The 12,908-nt window shown below is 40.3% G+C and overlaps 1 protein-coding gene and 1 pseudogene across 8 annotated transcripts in view; one reads left to right on the forward strand and one right to left on the reverse strand.

Annotated features, from left to right (window-relative positions):
- TMEM116 (transmembrane protein 116) overlaps window positions 1–12,908 on the forward strand; it is a 90,241-nt gene that overhangs the window by 20,636 nt on the left and 56,697 nt on the right. For 6 of the 8 annotated variants that reach the window (XM_033220548.1, XM_033220552.1, XM_033220549.1 and 3 more), the window contains exon 4: window positions 8,293–8,424. In XM_033220548.1, coding sequence (XP_033076439.1) covers window positions 8,293–8,424 — 132 coding nt within the window. Of the gene's footprint in view, window positions 1–8,291; window positions 8,425–12,908 lie in introns of those variants that run through there. The other 2 variants (XM_033220554.1, XM_033220553.1) reach the window with 2 other exon arrangements.
- Window positions 6,065–7,989, reverse strand: LOC117090747 (annotated as a pseudogene).

Below are 12,908 nucleotides of genomic sequence, written 5' to 3' on the forward strand. Positions count from 1 at the left end.
AGTCCCAGCTACTCGGGAGGCTGAGGCAGGAGAATGGCGTAAACCCAGGAGGCGGAGCTTGCAGTGAGCTGAGATCCGACCACTGCACTCCAGCCCGGGCGACAGAGCGAGACTCCGTCTCAAAAAAAAAAAAAAAAAAGTAATTGCTACATGTAAAATGATAAATAGGTAATTTGAGTAATTTTCTTTTGAACCACTTGATTATTTTGTTTGTATATTGTTTCAGCTATGAATAATTCAAATTTATAGACACTATTGAGGAGTAATACTCTCTGATATATCAAGGAGAATTATGTTAGTCACATGATGATTTTGTTTTACTTTTTTAATGCATTTATTATTTTATTAATTGGCCTAAATGATGAGACCAGACCAGTATCTACATATTTTCATTTTTAGAAAAATCTACAAAGGTCTACCCTTTTTACAATGATGACTTAAAAAAAAAAAGCAGCATAAATATTAGCCTGCAAGAGCAGTTCTAAACAACCACAATTAAACTATACTACACAAGAAGACTGTTGTGAAGCATTTACCTCCACCAAAATCATTCCAGTTCCATTTCTTGGTAAAGTGGCACACTGTGGGTTGTGATTCTTAATTCTTCATTGTGTTTGTCAATAGGATATTCATGCTGGATAGGTTGTCTTTTGCTTATTTTTTTATGTCTCAAATCATCTTGTGGGATTGTTTGCTCATCTCATAATACAGTTTTAAGCAGAAAGGTTGAAACAATGTAGTTTTTGTGAAAATTATTAGTTGCTATATATATGTGTATATATAATACATACGTGTATATAATATACATACACGTGTGTATATAACATACACATGTGTGTATATAATACACGTGTGTGTATATATAATATACACATATACGTGCGTGTATATAATATACACACATACACATGTGTGTATATGTGTGAATGTGTGTATATGTGTATGTGTGTGTATGTGTGTATATATAATACACATGTGTGTATATATAATACACGTGTGTGTATATAATATACACACATACACACATATACACACACGTGTGTGTGTATATATATATATAACTTTTTTTTTGAGATAGAGTCTTGCTCTGTAGCCCAGGCTGGAGTGCAGTGGCACAATCTCGGCTCACTGCAACTTCCATCTCCCGGGTTCAAGCTGTTCTCCTGCCTCAGCCTCCTGAGTAGCTGGGACTACAGGCATGTGCCACCATGCCTCGCTAATTTTTTTGTATTTTTAGTAGAGACAGAGTTTCACCATATTGGTCAGGTTGGTCTCGAACTCCTGACCTCAGGTGATCTGCTCACCTCAGCCTCCCAAAGTGCTGGGGATTACAGGTATGAGCCACTGCGCCCGGCCTCATAGGGCTATTTCTTGAATTAATGATCAGAATTATGTTCTTGCTCACAAAAGCTGCATGGCTGCTTTTCTTCTCCAGGGATTATTTATGTGAAAGTTGATTATATATATTGGATCATTCTTGTCATACCCAACTAAATCAGTCGAGAAGCCGGGGGGAACAGGCTCTCAGAGCACACAGCACCTGCTCCGATAATTAATATTTTCACAAGCCCAGCTACTGAAATGCCTCAATATAACCCTGAGACCAGTTTGACCTTGTAGTTGCCGAAATGACTTGCCTGACTCTTAGGACCAGTTTTACATACCATGGTCACTCACTAATCAGAGTTTGCCAACTCCCAAAACTTTCTCTGGTGCCAGTGAGGTTGCTTTCAAAATAACATGTACTATTTCCCTTTCTAATAAAACTCAGTCATCTCTTTGTTCTTCGAACATGTCCAAGACCGCCCAGTCTGTGTGTATGCCCTGAAACACAATTCTTGCTTCCCAGATAAAACATTTTAAATTTAGAGATTTGTCTCTATATATTTCTGGACGTCACCATTTCATATTTAGTCTTAGTTTTTTAAATCTCTTAACAATTATAAACTTGTGATAGGTCGTAAGCCAGTAGAATCTGTGGCTGTGCCATCCAGCTGGAATTTTAGCAAGCTTACCCAGAGAAAAGGCCATATGTGGTTAACATAATAGCTGATATTTATTAAATATTTTATACTTTTAAATGTTTTATTACATATTAGTTCACTTGTTTATGTTTCTGTTAGCCAAGGCAACGTGACCGTCTAACCCTATTAACAAGATATTAATTAGCATCTTACCTCTTTTTCTGGTTTGGGAGAAATATATGAGAAAAATCCTCTTGTACAGGTGGGCTTGGGAGAAAGAGATGAGAAAAATTATCTTTTGTATATATAGGGAGATTAGTTCTCGTATTAGGTAATATCTGTTTTGTTTTTTGTTTTTTTTTTTTTTTTTTAGATAACAGGATTTTGCAGTGTCACTCAGGCCATAGTACATAGCCTACTGTAGCCTCAAACTGCTAGACCCAAGCGATCCTGCCACCTCAGCTTCCTGAATAGCTGGGACTACAGGTGCATGCCACCATAGCCAGCTAATTTTTTTAATTTTTAATTTTGTAGAGACAGGGGTCTCGTTATGTTGCCAAGGTTGGCCTGGAACTCCTGGCTTCGTTCAGTCTTCCCGCCTCAGCCTCACAAAGTGCTGGGATTACAGGCTTGAGCCACAATGGTTGGCCAGGACGTTAAAATTTGTAAATGTATTTTTTTATTGTGAGATATATCAGACATGAACTAGAATGCATGAAACATATATGTACTGTTTAAAGAATGATTATAAACAAACACTAGTGACAAGAAATGGAACATTACCTGTACCTCCAGACATATACCTGTTGAGGTCCTTCCCAATCACAGCTTTCCCTCTCACCTTTAGAGATAATCAGTATCCAGATTTTTGTGATAAGCATTTTTTAATCTTATGTACAGTTTACCAGAAATGTATGTATGTTTAAACAATTTAGTTTTGCTCGTTTTTGAACTCGATATAAATGGAATAATGCTATATGTATTTTTGTATGTATTGTTTTGTGAGTTGCTTTTATCCCTCAATATTATTTGTGAGATGTATCCATGTTGTATAGAGCACGAGGTTATTTCATTTTCATTGATGTTTGGTATTCTGTAGTATGAATATACTAGAATTTATTTACCTGCTTATGCTGCTATAAGCATTCTTGTACATGTTTTCTTGCACATAATAAGCATTCTCGTATAAGCATTCTTGTACATTATGCTGCTATAAGCATTCTTGTACATGTTTTCTGGTGCACAAATGCACAAGTTTATCTAGTGTATTTGCCCATATCAGAATTGTCGTAGGATTTCTACTGCCCCTAAATGCCAAACTCTTTTCCAACTGGTTGTGCCAGCAGTGTATAAAGGGTCCTGTTGCTTTTTGTTCCTTTTTTTTTTTTTTTTTTTGAGATGGAGTCTCGCTCTGTCGCCCAGGCTGGAGTGCAGTGGCCGGATCTCAGCTCACTGAAAGCTCCGCCTCCCAGGTCTACGCCATTCTCCTGCCTCAGCCTCCCGAGTAGCTGGGACTACAGGCGCCCGCCACCTCGCCCGGCTAGTTTTTTGTATTTTTTAGTAGAGACGGGGTTTCACCGTGTTAGCCAGGATGGTCTCGATCTTCTGACCTCGTGATCCGCCCGTCTCGGCCTCCCAAAGTGCTGGGATTACAGGCTTGAGCCACCGCGCCCGGCCTTTTGTTCCCATTAATACTCTCTGTTATCAGACTTAAATTTTTTGCCATGGGTGTATAATTATTTTCTTATTGTAGTTTTAATTTTTCATTTCCTTTATTACTAATAAGGTAGGGCATATTTTCATATGTTTATGGCCATTTGGACTCTCAGGAAAGGGAAAGGGGGAAAGAGGAAAAGGAAAGGAAAGGACCCTATGTATAGGGAGATGTTAAAACATATCAGAAGTCTTTGGCAGGGCAAAGGAGGACAAAACGAGGTGAGGTTTGCTTGCACTTCTCTCTAGGTCTATGTTAGTCTTTGTACTAACATAGGAGACCCCCTGAAACTATTGCTATGGAATAAAATGACATAGAATGTAAAAAAAAGGTTTATAGTTTTTGCCCTTTCACATTTTGGTCTTTAAACCACTTGGAACGGATTTTTTTTTTTTTTTGAGACAGGGTCTTGTTCTGTTGCCCTGGCTGAAGTACAGTGATGCATTAATGGCTCACTGCAGCCTCAACCTCCTGGGCTCAAGTGATCCTCCTGCCTCAGACTCCCAAGTAGCTGGGACCACAAGTGTATGTCACCATGCCCAGCTAATTTTTTTGTCTTTTATTTTATTTGTAGAGATGGAGTCTCACCATGTTGCCCAGTCTGGTCTTGAACTCCTGGGCTCAAGCAGATCTCCTCCCTCGGCCTCCCAAAGTGTTAGGATTATAGTCATAATCCACTGAGCCTGGCCTAGAACTGATTAGATGGAGTCTCACTCTGTTGCTCAGGCTGGAGTGCAGTGGCGCAATCTCGGCTCACTGCAACCTCCGCCTCCTGGGTTCAAATGATTCTCCTGCCTCAGCCTCCTGAGTAGGTGGGATTACAGACGCCCACCACCATGCCCAGCTAATTTTTGTATTTTTAGTAGAGATGGGGTTTCGCCATGTTGGCCAGGCTGGTTTTGAACTGCTGACCTCAGGTGATCTGCCCACCTCCCAAAGTGCAGGGATTACAGACGTGAGCCACCATGCCCGTCCTAGAACTGATTTTTTGAGTGTAGTGTGATACAAAGTAGGGGCCTAATTTCATTTTTTTTTCCCTGTATGGATACCCAATTGTTCTAGGTTCATATTTTGAAAAGACTGTCTCTTCTCCACTGATTGAAAAAGCCACTTGTATCATACATCAGAGATCTATATATATATTGCTGGGCTTAATTTGGGATATTTTCATTCTATTCACCTATTTGTCCATCCCTGTACTAGTACCACAGTATCTTCTCTCTAGGTCTATGTTAGTATTTGTAGGGAGACCCCCTAAAACTATTGCTACGGAATAAAAGATGAAATGCTCCTGATTATTGTAAATACAAAATTGCATGCAGGACTGTGTAAAGACAATGTCAGGTTGGACTGCCAAAATGAGCCAACAGCACGTGATGTGCTTCCCCCTGCAGAGAGCCTATAAACGGATGTGCAGTCAGGGAGGTTTCACATCACCAAGATTCCTATCCCAGAAAAGCAGATGTTCATAGCTCTGGGAATGGAATGAGACCCTTGTGGAGAGCCTATAAACGGACACATGAGGGGCACCTGTTCATATGGATAAGATAGGGTTATAAACGCCCTTATCTTGCCACGGCTCTTCTAGGTCTTTTTAGCGTTAAGGCATACTCCCTTCTGAGAATTTGTGGTCTAACTGGTTGTTTCACGTCCTGTTGCTATTGATTGTTTGCAACCAGCTTTTGCTGCAGTTATTATTGCTGATTAGTATCTTACTAAACATAGGTTATGGATAGACTGTGTTTCTGTTTCAAGGCTCTGTTAGAAATTGCTGATGCACACACTATATTGTAAATTCTTATCTCTGTATACTGCACTTCTGCATACCGATGTTATGTTAAAGAATTATTTCATCTCCATGTGATCATCTCACCTCATAATCAAACGACCCTAAATCCCTCACTAACCTACCCCCGCCCTCACTAAACTTATAAATGCTGGTATATCTAGTGCATTGGCGGCATCGCAGGACCAGAAGGTGGTGACCTCCCTGGACCCAGCTTTCACTATTTTGTGTTTGTCTTTTATTTCTCGACCTGCCAATCTGTCTGGCAACAAAGAAAGAGTCCCGTCGCATTGCAGGCTATCGGCCAGATCCTGCAATAAGTCTTAAGATGAGGTGGGGCAAGTTCTCCTTTCTAAGAGTGTCTTGGTTATCTTAATAGTATATATATTTTTTTCCCTGAAGAATTGGGTTTATTTCAATAGTAAATTTGAAATTCTTGACTTAAGCGAGAGTACTATAGTAATAATATCAGGAATAGACAATTTCCTACACTGTCAAATATATGAAAGTTCCTTTTGTACTTTCTTCAGCACTGATCAGCAAGCAGATTCAGTCCACATTTACTTTGATCTATCTGCTGAGTTAACCCAAGCCGCTTCTTCAGAGATTCTGGCATTTAGAATCATAGATAAACTACTGTAGTGCAGTCAGAGTACCAGTCATAATGATACAGGCAAACAGTCCCTTCCATACACCTTTAAATCCAAGTCTCTGGAGAACTTGAGAAGCACTGCTACCTTTTTCTTTATTCAACACAAATACCACAGAATCATCAGGGTGAGAAACAATTGCACAAAACACTCCAGGTATGTAACCTGCTACAAATGTTACAACCAGCTCCTCTGCCTTTGAACATTCACTGCAGGGCTTCTGAACCACAAACTTAACTTGTACAATGCTTCAACAGTACCTTAAAAGCAGGCAAACTTATCATGGCATATGCTATTTGTCTCATCCAGAGAGGAGCAACCCCTCTGTAGAATGTTTTTAGGCCTTCTTCCTTATACATCTTGGAAGCTGCATCCGTCAAAGTCTTGGTCTAACCTGGTTGGGTTTGAATTTGAACCTTAGCAGCTTCCATAGGGCAATTACAGCAAATAATTCAGCACTGGCAGAGGCAGCCAAATATAGTGATGTGCACCAGAGATAACATGCTCTGGGAGTATGTTGCTATACAAGACTTTAAAGACTTCATAAAAGCCAAACTTGCAGAGCCCCTGCATGGAGTGACCAATGAAAGTTAGAGCCCGTCCTTTAGCCAAACAATGAACACCATCCTCCTTAAGTGTAACTGAGAATCCATTAAATATGCCCTTGTACTTTTAGGGGTCCACCTGCATACAGCATTTCACTGAACCTAGGGGAATGACCACAGTGTGTGTCAGACCACAACCTAAGACCCCACGAGAGCCACACAGTGCATAATACTTCATGGAGTCAAAATCACAACTGTACTTTTATAAGGCAGCAGCTGCCAGGTTAAGAGAGCAGTGAGGGGGGCCTGTGGGTCCTGTGGGGCTGCTGTGGAGGTCTGTGAGGCCATTGTCCACAAGCTGCAGGTCTGGTCCATTAAAGGGGTTTGCCTATGCCAGGTGTGCCATGGATGAGAGCTTCTCCCTAAGATGGCAAACACCCAACCGTTACTCCCTTGGATTGCGGCTCACAGGGTGATATTTTGTATTTCTACATCAGATTTAGAGTCAGCTTGTCAAGTTCCACAGGAAAGTAGGTTGAGATTTCATTGAGATTGCATTTAATCTATAGAACAATGTAGGCAGAATTGAAATTTTTGTAGTATTGCGTCTTATAATCTATAAGCATATGACATATTTCTTCACTTTAGACTTCCTTTAGGAGTCCCTCAATAAATGTTTTATAATTTTCTCCACAGAAGGACCAAAACTATTTTTAGATAAGTGGGAATGGGGATGCCAAAAGGAGAAGGATAAGCAGACAAATTTCACCAGTGTGGTCAGAAATTGAAAGGCAACATGTACAGTTCATTCTGACATTCTTCAGTATTACTGACTTTTTACCCTGACTTTTTATTACTGTAAACATGTTTTCATTTTCTTTAAGTCTTCAGCCACATCCCTAAACACTTAGCAGATTACCTCATTTTTTGTATTTAGAAGATGTTGCCACCGGGCGCAGTGGCTCACACCTGTAATCCTAGCACTTTGGGAGGCCGAGGCGGGTGGATCATGAGGTCAGGAGATCGAGACCATCCTGGCTAGCATGATGGAGCCCCGTCTCTACTAAAAATACAAAAAATTAGCCGGGCGCAGTGGCAGGCGCCTATAGTCCCAGCTACTTGGGAGGCTGAGGCAGGAGAATGGTGTGAACCTGGGAGGCGGAGCTTGCATTGAGCCGAGATCATGCCACTGCACTCTAGCCTGGGTGACAGAGCAAAACTCTGTCTCAAAAAAAAAAAAAAAAAAAAAAAAAGTAGAAGATGTTGCCTGTGCCACTAAAGCACTCTCAATTGTCTCCTTGTGGTACATGTCCACTGCAAAATTTCTCATCTTTCCGCTCTTTTTTTAACCCTATACCTAAGAAAGGAGTGTCCCTGTGAGTAAGAAGTTTCAGTACTAATCTATCCATGAGTACTCTGATTCCAGAACAGTTGGGATAACTGTAGTTATAGTGGTTATAGATTCCTTCCTATCTGTAGTCTTCATTTGCATTCCCCACAATCAGCCAATGGCAGAGGCCCCAGAAAAATGATGCCAGTTTCCTACTAGAAACATAAAATGTAAGAATTGTTACATTGTTAACATTCTCCTAGCTACATCATGTATGAAATGAGGATTTCATTACTTTGACAGATAAGACCACTTTTTTATCTGAGCTTCTGTGACCTGCTCCTGGGACTTTGCTGGCTCACAGAGATACTTCTCTATGGAGCTTCCGTAGCAAATAAGGACATCATCTGCTATAACCTACAAGCAGTGGGACAGGTAAGTGCTACAAGACTGTCACTGCACCTTGCAAGAAAGGCACACTCAGATCCAAATAGAAACAAAGATGAGTCACCTTGGGAAGTGGAGACCCATTTATTTATTGTTACATTTTGAAACAATAGCTTTTATCTTTTTTCATATAAAAATACTATTTATTTATTATAGAAAATTTTGAAAATTCAGAGAAGCAAAAAGATAAATAATATTATCTTTACTCTTTAATTTTTTTTTTTTTTTTTTTTTTTGAGACAGAGTCTCGCTCCCTCTCCCAGGCTGGAGTACAGTGGCGTGATCTCGGCTCACTGCAAGCTCCACCTCCCGGGTTCACGCCATTCTCCTGCCTCAGCCTCCCGAGTAGCTGGGACTACAGGCGCCAGCCACCTCGCCCGGCTAGCTTTTTTTGTATTTTTTAGTAGAGACGGGGTTTCACCGTGTTAGCCAGGATGGTCTCGAACTCCTGACCTCGTGATCCGCCCGTCTCGGCCTCCCAAAGTGCTGGGATTACAGGCTTGAGCCACCGTGCCCGGCCTTTTTTGTATTTTTGATAGAGACGGGGTTTCACTGTGTTTGCCAGGATGGTCTCTATTTCCTGACCTCGTGATCCGCCCATCTCGGCCTCCCAAAGTGCTGGGATTATTTTTTTTTTTGTTTTTTGAGACTGAGACTCAGTCTGTCACCAGGCTGGAGTACAATGGAGCAATTTTGGCTCACTGCGAGCTCCGCCTCCTAGGTTCAAGTGATTCTCCTGCCTCAGCCTCCCGAGTAGCTGGGACTACAGGCGTGCACCACCAGGCCCAGCTAGTTTTTGTACTTTTAGTAGAGACTAGGTTTCACCATGTTGGCCAGGATGGTCTTGATCTCTTGACCTCATGATCTGCCAGCCTCAGGCTGGGATTACAGGTGTGAGCCACCGTCCCCAGCCAATGAATACTTTTTTATAACCTGTTTTTATTATTCAACATACTGTGACCATACTTCCAGGTAATGAAATACTTTTCTATAACATAATTTGAAATGATTGGATGGTTTTGTGTTACAAGAATGAAATAAACATTGGATTTTGAAAATACTACAGATAATCATATATGGATCGTATATCTTTCATGAATTTTACCAATGGATTAATTCACATAGCGCCATCAGTATATAATACTGCTATTTTTCTGAGACATGTGGTGTGAAAAAAGTAAAGGTTAAAATGCAGCCTATGCTCACTGCTAGATATTTCCTTTGGAATTTGTTACTAGAGGGGTAATTTCTTTCAATTTAGTAAGAAATTAATGATATATAATTGGTGGTATAAAATCTGTGCACTAATATATTCCCAATCTCATATTAGTTTAAAAAGTTTTAGGGTCATACTTTGCTCAGTCCCGCTAATAACCTCATGAATTAAATAGAATTAAGACTGTATTGTTTACTCAGATAATTATAGTCTTTGATCAGAAAAGTCTATATTAGAATCCTGGACCTGATTAACTTTGTAATGTTTGGCCAGTACCTAATCTTTCTGAACTTCAGTCTCCTAATCTGTAAAATGTTCATTAATAATATTTACTTTGTGCTTGGTACAGATGTGGTTAATGTTACTTTCTTTTTTTTTTTTTTTTGACACAGAGTCTTGCTCTGTCATCTAGGCTGGAGTGCACTGGCGCCATCCAGGCTCCACCTCCCGGGTTCATACCATTCTCCTGCCTCAGCCTCCCAAGTAGCTGGGACTACAGGTGCCTGCCACCATGCCCAGCTAATTTTTTGTATTTTTAGTAGAGACGGGGTTTCACCATGTTAACCAGGATGGTCTCAATCTCCTGACCTCATGATCTGCCCGTCTTGGCCCCCCAAAGTGCTGGGATTATAGGTGTGAGCCACGGCACCCAGCCTGTTACTTTGTTTTTTTTTACAACTTTATTGAGCTGTATCTATAGTAAACTATATGTATTTATGGTGTATAATTTAATCAGTTTTTACATATGTATTCCCCTGTGAAATCATCACCACAATCAAGATAACAAACATTCCTGTTTCCATCACCCTCCAAATCATTTCAGATATATTTTCCTTTACCTCGTTGAGCTATGTAGTATAATAACTGCTTTTAAAAATATTTGTTGGATATTTCCAATGTCTGGCTCATTTCTAGGCCGGTGTCTGTTGATTATCTTCTCCCATGAGAATGGGTCACATTTTCCTATTCTTTGTATGTCAGGTAATTTAGGATTGCATCTTAGATGTTATGAATACTGTGTTGCATAGAATCTGGGTCCTTTTGTAACTCTCTAGAGACAATACTTTTAGCAGGCAACCTGATTAGGTTTAGAATGTAAATTTGGTCTCATCATCTGTGGACAATGGTTCAAATCTCAGTTTAGTTCTATAAGCAAGCCTTAGCTATGTTGGTTTGAGACTGTCATGCACATGCATAGTAGACAGGTTAGACTGAGACTTGTTTGGATTAATACACAGAATTAAAGCATCCCTTTTCCTGGCTGCCTTTCTTCTAGGATTCCCTCCATACTTTCCTGCCCAAAGGGAGCCCTTTTCTGATCTCTGTTTCCTTAAGATAGATTTCTATTAGAGTTGTAGGTGCCTTCATTGAGCAGCATCATGACTGAGGTACATGCTTGAGCAAAACTAAGAGAAAAGAGAGGAAAAAGTTTGGGAAACTCACTTCTTCTGTTCAGTTTACTTCTCCAAGTTTGACTCCTTTCCACAATCTACCTGTTTTTGTTTACTTTTCAGAGTCTTCAAGTGGTTGTTTTTTATATTTTTCCTAGGATTCTTACTTGTTATCAGGGATGAGCTGGAGAGGGCTTACACACACTAGTTTGTTTGTGTTTTGTTTTTGTTTTTGAGACAGAGTCTCACACTATTGCCCGGGCTGGAGTGCAGTGGCATAATCTCGGCTCACTGCAACCTCTGCCTCCCAGGTTCAAGCGATTCTCCTGCCTCAGCCTCCCGAGCGGCTGGGACTACAGGCAAATGCCACCATGCCTGGCTAATTTTTTTTTTTGTATTTTACTAGAGATGGGGTTTCACTGTGTTAGCCAGGATGGTCTTAATCTGGAATCACATAATATTTGTCCTTTTGTATCTGGCTTATTTCACTTAGCATGTCTTTAAGGTTTACCTTGTTGTAGCATGTGTCAGAATTTCCTGTGTTTTGAAGGCTGAGTAATATTCCATTGTATGGATAGACCACATTTGGTTTATCTGTTTATCTGTCAGTGGACACTTGGGTTACTTCCACCTTTTAGATGTTGTGAATATTGATGTACAAATACGTTTGAGCCTCTACTTTCAGTTCTTTTGTACATATACTCAGGAGTAGAATTACTGGATCAGGTGGAAATTCTGTGTTTGATTTTTTGAGGAAACACCATATTTTCTATAACAGCAGTGCACAGTGCCCCGGTTTCCACATTCATGCCAACATTTGTTGCTGTTTTTTTTTTTGTTTTTTAAGTAATAGCCATCCTAATGGGTACAAAGTGGTATCTCATTGTGGTTTTGATTTGCATTTCTCTAATCATTAGTAATGTTGGATAACATTTCATGTGCTTATTGGCCATTTATATATCTTCTGAAGAAATGTCTCTTCAAGTCCTTTCCCTTATTTTTTTATTTTTTATTTTTTTTAGGGGGCATGAAGTCTCGCTTTCTTACCCAGGCTGGAGTGCAGTGGCGCTATCTTGGCCCACTGCAACCTCCACCTCCTGGGTTCTAGTGATTCTCCTGCGTCAGACTCCTGAGTAGCTGGGATTACAGGTGTGTGCCACCACACCTGGCTAATCTTTGTAGTTTTAGTAGAGATGAGGTTTCACCATGTTGGCCAGGCTGGTCTTGAACTCCTGACTTCAAGCAATCTGCCTGCCTTGGCCTCCCAAAGTGCTGGGATTACAGGTGTGAGCCACCATGCCCAGCCCCTTCCCCGTTTTTTAATCAGATTGTTTGCTTTTTTGTTACTGAGCTGTAAGAGTTCTTTATAAAGTATTTATATTAATCCCCTGTCAGACATACAATGTGCAAATATTGTCTCCCATTCTGTAGTCTGCCTTTTTATTCTGTTGTGTCCTCTGATGCACATAAGTTTTATAAATTTTGTTACAGTTCATTTTCTCTTTTGTTGCTTATGTTTTTGATGTCTTACCCAAGAAATCATTTTCAAATCCAACATTATGAAGCTTTTACACTATGTTTTCTTTTAAGAGTTTTATAGTTTTAGTCTTACATTTAAGTCTTTGATCTATTTGTAGATTTTCGTATGTGGTGTAAAGTAAGGGTCCAACTTCATTCTCATGCATGTGGATGTTCAGTTTTCCTGGTACCATTTATTTATTTGAGACAGAGTCTTGGTCTGTCTGTACCCAGGCTGGAGTGCAGTGACATCATCATGCCTCACTGTAGCCTCGACCTTCTGGGCTCAATTGATCTTCCCACCTCAGCCTCCTAAGTAGCTGGGACTACAGGTGCATGCCACCACA

This window comes from Trachypithecus francoisi, unplaced genomic scaffold (assembly GCF_009764315.1).
Source record: "Trachypithecus francoisi isolate TF-2019V2 unplaced genomic scaffold, Tfra_2.0 Lachesis_group11, whole genome shotgun sequence".
NCBI classification, from domain to species: Eukaryota; Metazoa; Chordata; class Mammalia; order Primates; family Cercopithecidae; genus Trachypithecus; species Trachypithecus francoisi.